This window comes from Mastomys coucha, unplaced genomic scaffold (genome assembly GCF_008632895.1).
Source record: "Mastomys coucha isolate ucsf_1 unplaced genomic scaffold, UCSF_Mcou_1 pScaffold11, whole genome shotgun sequence".
Taxonomy (NCBI): Eukaryota; Metazoa; Chordata; class Mammalia; order Rodentia; family Muridae; genus Mastomys; species Mastomys coucha.
This window is the reverse complement of record NW_022196893.1, coordinates 11629206-11637021: the sequence shown is the minus strand read 5'-3', so window position 1 is coordinate 11637021 and position 7816 is coordinate 11629206. Positions and strand designations below refer to the sequence as shown.

At 40.8% G+C, this 7816-nt stretch overlaps 1 protein-coding gene across 4 annotated transcripts in view; it reads right to left on the bottom strand.

Moving 5' to 3' along the window:
* Positions 1-5339, bottom strand: part of Tnrc6b (trinucleotide repeat containing adaptor 6B) — a 68959-nt gene extending 63620 nt beyond the window's left edge. For all 4 annotated transcript variants that reach the window (XM_031349881.1, XM_031349898.1, XM_031349892.1 and 1 more), the window contains exon 1: positions 5268-5339. In XM_031349881.1, coding sequence (XP_031205741.1) covers positions 5268-5324 — 57 coding nt within the window. In that variant the 5' untranslated portion in view covers positions 5325-5339. The remainder of the gene's footprint in view (positions 1-5267) is intronic.
* Positions 5340-7816: the final 2477 nt, after the last annotated feature.

Here is a 7816-nt window from a genome sequence, read left to right as displayed (position 1 = left end):
AGAGAGAGAGAGAGAGACAGAGAGAGAGAGACAGACAGAGACAGAGAGAGAGAGACAGAGAGAGAGACAGAGACAGACAGAGGGAGAGAGAGAAAGAGAGGCAGAAAGACTGTAATAGCTAGAAGTCTTGAGGACCAAAACAGTTCTGAACCCAACAGAACCACTGTACTCATGAATTCACAGCAGTTAGAAAAGATCTGGACAAGAGCAACCCAGCCAGCAATCCAGCCGGAAGGAGGGAGGCAATGCTGAGACCCCACCCGGAACCCAGGACCCACTAACAGGTGGTGCTTTAGAATCAGAGTGTCAGCCGGGCGGTGGTGGCGCACGCCTTTGATCCCAGCACTTGGGAGGCAGAGACAGGCGGATTTCTGAGTTCGAGGCCAGCTTGGTCTACACAGTGAGTTCTAGGACAGCCAGGGCTACACAGAGAAACCCTGTCTCAAAGGAAAAAAAAAAACCAGAATCAGAGTGGCTTTCTTTAAGAGTGAGAGGCCCATGGCAGGTCTTTAGTGGGCATAGTAGGAGATGGCTGCACACCCTTGACAACATGAGCAGCACAAATTACAATCAGAAGCTATAAAAGAATGGGAAAGATAGGATACTGGGAGAAGGGGGTAGAGGGAGGGATCTGGGAGGAGCTGAGGGAGGAACGGGATGAGTAAATATAGGCAAAGTATGTACTCCATGTTTTGTATGAAATTTTCAAAAAGCACTAAAAATACATTAAACAAAAGTATGGTGAGAAATGAACTCATAAAAGTAACTTTTTGGGGCTGGAGAGATGGCTCAGCGGTTAAGAGCACTGACTGCTCTTCCAAAGATCGTGAGTTCAAATCCCAGCAACCATATGGTAGCTAACAACCATTCGTAATGAGGTCTGATGCCCTCTTCTGGTTTGTCTGAAAACAGCAACAGTGTACTTATATATAACAAATAAATAAATCTTTAAAAAAAAGGGAACTTTTTATTAGGCATAGTTTTATAGTTTTATATACTTTCAATATAATACTCAAAATGTAATTAAATACATAGTTAAATGATTTAAAAATGAATGCCACAATTTTCTTTTTTTGTTTTTGTTTTTTTCTGAGACAGGGTTTCTCTGTGTAGTCCTGGCTGTCCTGAACTCAGAAATCCACCTGCCTCTGCTTCCCAAATGCTGGGATTAAAGGCGTGCACCACCACCGCCCGGCCACAATCTTCTTTAAAAGACATATGTGGCTAGTAATCATTCTGGATTACTATTATTCATGAAAATATGGCCATCTTTGGAGGGTATGTCCTGTAGCTGGCCAGCACTCACAACAGATTTGAGCACACTTAGTCTCTGAATCTAACCTAAACCATCTATTCTAGGATTCCCTGGAGAGCCAGGCAGTGGCCAGCCTGGTCTACAAAGTGAGTTCCAGGACAGCCAGGGATACTCAGAGAAACCCTGTCTCGAAAAACCAAAAAAAAAAAAAAAAAAAGGATTCCCTGGAGTGTTTCTTACCTTTTTGCATTAAAGGACAGGCTAACTGTACTACACTGAAACCTGTGGAAGTGTCTTAAAATGAACCTGCTACCCACTACTAATTACTACAGAGCTCAATTCTAGTAAAACGCCCTTGTGCATTTTTCTATAATCCCCAATTATCCAAGAATGAATGGGTTTAATCCACATACCAATTCCTGAAGGCAATTTAGGTTTTGCTCCACTGTAACTATTTCTTGGAATGCCATTTTGAAGGCTAGCTGTATGGTCAATACTTTCCCATTGTAAGCAACAAATCTAAATCATGTTGAATATGCCTTATAATGTGGATGCTGTTACCACAGCTGATTCTCAGATGGTGAAAAGCTGGACAGTGAGAGCCTATGTCCTGCCAACATTACACAATGCTCCTTTTGCAGTGTCAGCCTAATGAATGAATGGAGTCCTTCTTTACACCTCTCTGGTGAATGGGAATTTAACATGGTTTACTCAGGGACGGTTCTGGAAAGAGCAAACTGCCATTGAACACAGTGGAAAAGGAGCTCATGTTTAATTTCTGTGTGGAAGAAATTTAATTTTAGCCCTAAATGAAAGTCAATGTTTTAATAAAATGACACTGGCATCATTCATGCTTGTTCTTTATCCAGGGCTGAGGATGGAAACCAGAACACTCTTCTACCAAGTTACACGCTCAGCCCACCACCACCATTCATGATCATTCACTTACTAAACAAGCATTCTGAGCAACTACTGGGTACCACACACGGACACATGGATGCTGTTGACATAAATACGTTAAGAAATTTATATCCAGTTTAAGGAGGAAGACAGACACAAAGAGGTGGTTAAAAAACAATGAGGAAAGAAAGCAAGCCATGGAAGCTATATAATGGCCATAGAACACAACTTCTGGTACATTCTCTACAATCGTTTCCACTAGAGCACATTTTATGCCTTCTATCTGTCTTTACAGCAATACTGGGACCACTAAGACAATCACAGGGTAAGCTTTGTGCTCTTTCCTTAAAATTGCTAAATTGAAATTTAATTCTAAAATTATACTGTGGCTTAGTACAACAAAATGCTGTCAAAGACAAGTGTCAGCCTGTGTGAGCCCAGGTTTTGTCAGCTGATCTTCTCTCTCTCCTTTTCTTTCAGCAGCCCCAACTGACTTTGAACTTCCAATCTTCTTGCCAAGAATTGGGTTACAGGCAGGCATCATCATGCCCCACCAAGATGTGTGAATTCTTATATTAGTCATAATTAATCCCTTGAAATTTTTGGGTTTGTCCTTTGTTATTACTTCTTACTTAGTCTTCAATGCAGGTATACACACAAAGCATCCAGCTGTATAAACTATATGCTCTATATAAATACTCCCAATTTACTCTCAAATGTAGCCACATTCTCCTCTATTTCAAATAAATCTTCTATTTGTAGGATGCATAATAAAAGTCCACAGTATATCTGATTTATAAACACAAGACATTATATTTAAAGATGGAATTTCTCTGTGTAGCCCTGGCTGTCCTGGAACTCATTTTGAAGTCCTCAAACTCAGAGAGATCTCCTGTTTCTGCCTCCCCAGTGACATTAATATTTTAATGCAACAAGTACCTGTCTATATTAAGAGTCAGGACAGAATATATACTGACTAAAACAATCATTCTCTACTTGTCATCTAGTCAAAAACTCCTGCTCCAGAGTCTTCGGGTCTTTATCCCCACACACAGTGAAGTCTGTGTACCAATTTAGTAGATGAAATGTGAGTGGCTGAAAGGAAAATGTTCTAAGTTCACTTGAGACTTTTGGGGGTGGGGAGATCAAGGCACAGGGCAGGAGCTCAAAGGCCACAGGGCAATAGGAACAAGCCAACACTTGTGCTTGCAGGCCAACACCTGCAAGGAAGGTGGCTATGTATTCAAAGTGAAGGACAATAGGCCCACCCCTCATCTCTTGTGAGAAAGGTTTTATGTAGCCCACTTGGCATAGAACTCACTCACTATGTAGCTGAGAAACATCTAAATTTCCAACCATTCTGCCTCCACTCCAACTGGTGGGATTACAAGTATATATGATCATACCAGGCTCATTACCTGCTTTTTCTATTCACATTCTTTTGTTTTTGTTTTGTTTTGTTTTTCAAGACAGGGTTTCTCTGTGTAGCCCTGGCTATCCTGGAACTCACTCTGTAGACCAGGCTGGTCTCAAAGTCAGAAATCTGCTTGCCTCTGCCTCCCAAGTGCTGAGATTAAAGTTATGCGCCACCACTACCTGGCTTCTATTCATTCTTTATCCTGGAATTGTAGGCAGTTCTGATAGGCTAAGATTGGAAGCAAACGCTCCCTCCAATCATAGCATGAAGATATGATAGAAGATTTACCACTATCAACATGGAAGAAACCCCATTAAAAGCAGACAAAATTTTAAACCACATAGCAGTCTGATACAGCACTAAATAACTGTCTCTGTTCCTTTTAATTAAGTCATAAAGAATAAATTACATTCATACACTTAATATAGCAGGGTTATCTGCTGCCCAATTCTGAGAGTATTTCCAAGAATTTTCAAATGCTGGTCCTCATAAATGATCTATTTATATATTACTTCAAATAATGAAATCACAGGGCATGCATATTCAGTGATGCTGGAAAAAATCTGCAGTGCGTCCCTTCGGTTTCACATTAGGTCTGACAGCCTTTCCTGTTCTATGTGAATGGTTCTCTCTGAACCTCTTGACAGTTTATACCTCCATAAACTTAAGCTTGAAAATCAGTACTACAGCAGTCCCTCAAAGCTGACTGACCAGCAATAAGGCCCTGCTTGCCAAATCTCCACATAACCACACTAGACCTTGCCAGCAAATCTTGTCTCCAGAAAAAGCTACACAGAGACCCTCTGAGCCAGAGCAAGTTACACATTCCTAATGGAAGGGTGGGGCAGGGAAAAGAAAGCCTGGCCAGTCAGGAGCCAGGCCTGTGTGCTGGGATAGGGGCAATGCTTTGAAACAGAGGCTGTCTGCTTCCAGCAGCTCCATCAGACAAACATTTTGACCAGGACTTGACAGCTGTCAACTCTGCCTATTCATTTAGTATCTCTTTTTCCCTCCAAGCACATCCCTCAAGCTATGCGGTGCTCTAGCCCCCAAGGCAGTATGCAAGTAAGATACCACTTGTTTCATCATTTTTGAGACTGGGCCACATTACACAGCTCAAGCTGGTCTGGACCTAGCTACATAACCCAGGACAACCTCAAATTGAGCATCTTCCTGCCTCCCTAGTGATGGAATTACAAACACGAGTCACCATGTCTGGCCTACTAGAATCTGTCTGAGGGCAGTTTACTGATGAGATTATTAAGAAGTAAAATTTCCTAAACTACAGTGCCATGGGTAGGCCAAAAAAAAAAAAAAAAAAAAACCCAAACAAACAAACAAAACAAAACAAAACAAACAAACAAACGCCCCAATAGGGCATATTTGAGCAAGTTTTAAAAAGCTTGTCTATAAACTTGGAGAGGAGATGATACTAAACTATGGTTCACATAGCAAAATGACATGAGTTAAGACTTTCTTAACATTGTTTCCTTATGTCTTCATTCAATAGCTGCAACGTTATTTATCATCCCTTGTATAGTAATATGTGTAAGTTTCAAACATCTTTCTAATTTCAAAGTTTTTAACTTTCATAAACTAGTGAATGCCTCAGGTGTGTCTTCCTGTGTCAGGCACACAGGTGAGGCAGTCGCTGATGGGCGGCCAGCAAATACACAGACCCAGTGCTCAACTCACCTTCTGGGTGGCCTCTTTTTTCTTTTTATCCTCTTTCTTCCTTTTCTTGTCTTCCATTAACTGTTCTTCCCTTTCTTGCTCCTTCTCTCTGTAAAAAGAAGTGACACACCAGAAAGGTCATACATGTATATTCACATCCCACTTCTGTAGCAAAAATTACAGTATTAATACCTTACACCAAAACAACACATAACCATGGTCCTTAGGCATTCCCCCATCAGGGTTTGCCATCCCTTCCATAAAACATGTATTACATGGGCTTGGTTTCAAAGATGCCTAAAAGCTTTTCTACCATATCTGTATATACACACAGGATTAGTGCAGTTTTATTTAGTAATAGGTTTGCTTTGACTACAATATATAGTTGACTTCTAGTAATATTCAAAACAAATAATACAGATATGTTAATTCAGTTGTGGTATAGATATTTTTATAACTTAGGTATCTGCCTGTGATCTCTTTGGAATGGTGACCATGTAAATTTTTGTTCTCTATTTTTCAGATAAACTTATGCTGCACATATTTCCTATGAGTGTGTGTGTGCGTGCATAGACCTTGGGTTTCTTCCTCCATTACTGTACCCTTTTCTTTAGTTAAATTTCACTTTATTTTGGGGGTGTGGGTGTTCGTACTCTATGTGTACCTGGTGCCTTAGCAGGCCAGAAGAGGGCACTGAATCTCTAGAACCGGAGTTATAGGTGCCTGTGAGCCACCTTGTGAGTGCCCTGAATTGACTTGGGTTCTCTGAAAGAGCAATCACTGAGCCATTCTTCTAGCCCCTCCACCTGATTTTGTTTGTTTGTTTGTTTTGAGGCTGAACCTAGAGCTCTCTGTTTTTAGTAGAGTGGGTGGCTGGCAGGCCCCAGGGATGTACCTGTCTCTTACCCCTGACACCATGCCCTTGAGCTGGGATCACAGCTGTGTATCACAGCCCGGACTTAGTGACAACAGTAACCACCACCACCATTAAAAACCACAGTGCTGGGACCTAGCTCAGGTCCTCACACTAGCACAGCAAACCTTTTACTTATCCTAGCCACTCTCTAACCCCGACAGAGATGTGTTTTTAAGGAAGGTCCTAAGAGTCTTAGAAATCAAAGTTTTCTCTGGTGGGTGGGATTACAACTGCATCTTTCTCTTACAAATACAAATTATGTCAGTTGATCTGCTCCGCTCATTAGCATAAAGCAATACACACTTATAGTTCAGTTGAGGAACTGTGCTAAATCTTAAGATATACAATTTATATTACAAATCCAGAGTTCATTCTATGTATCTACGAGAAACAAGGACAACTCACCAAGAGTATAACCTCAAATAGAGGGTTCCCACTAGTAAACAAGCCTCAGGTAGCTCACTGAACCTGAGAGGGGAGAGCAGTCAAAGACAACAGACACAGCCTATGGCAATAGGTATTAACACATCAAATCACCACTTCACAGTCATCATCTAAATATGACCAAGGTAAAAGAAACTAAAGCAAATGGTAAAACTCACAAAAATGGTTCCAGAGGGACTCAAGTGTAGGTAAGAAGGCTGGCCTAGTCAGATACACTCAGCCTACACAAAAGAAACAGGGGAAGAGCTAAAGTCAGCACTCATGAAAAGGTAATCAATGTTTTACCTACAAAAACGAGAATTTTCTATACCAGAAGTGGCAGTGGGCAATCCCAGCATGTGGGGATGCTTTGGGAAGTGGAGTGAGGAGGGTCACTGAGTTATAAACTAGCACTGGCTACACAGTGGGAAACAAACAACAACAAAAAACCAAAAACACAACCACGAAAAAACAAAAACAAAACGCAAAAAAACCCCAAATCAAAACCAAACCAAAAGATGAACAAACCCAAACCAAGCTGTAATATTTTTTTAAAAAAATTATTTTCCTGTTAAGCTGTAACTGAATCCACATATACAAATATCAGACTTTATCCTCTACCCCTAGATATAAACATACAAAAGTTTTATGTGCAAAACAAGATCCAATCCTATTTTCCATGTGAAAACACAACCAAAGGCAAGCTTGTCTCCTGTAGGTCCAGCAGGACTAGACTAGTGTACACTATGAGATCTGTAGCAGTACACTTTGACCAGGGCAGGAGAGAGGGTTTAGGGGTTAAGAGTGCTAGCTGCTCATGCAGAAGACCCGAGGTTCTATTCCTAGCACTCACATGGACAGATCAACCGATGTCCTTTTTTGGCCTTTGTGAGCACCAGGCACTTATACAATGTAGACATATATGTAGACAAGACATCGATACACATAACATTATAATAATTTTTTTAAAAGAAAAAAGTGGGCCAGTAAATATCTTTAACAAAATTATAGAAGAAAACTTCCCTAACCTAAAGAAAGAGATGCCCATGAACATACAAGAAGCCTACAGAACTCCAAATAGACTGGACCAGAAAAGAAATTCCTCCCGTCACATAATAATCAAAACACCAAATGCACTAAACAAAGAACGAATTTTAAAAGCTGTAAGGGAAAAAAGGCAAGTAATATATAAAGGCAGGCCTATCAGAATTACGGCAGATTTCTCACCAGA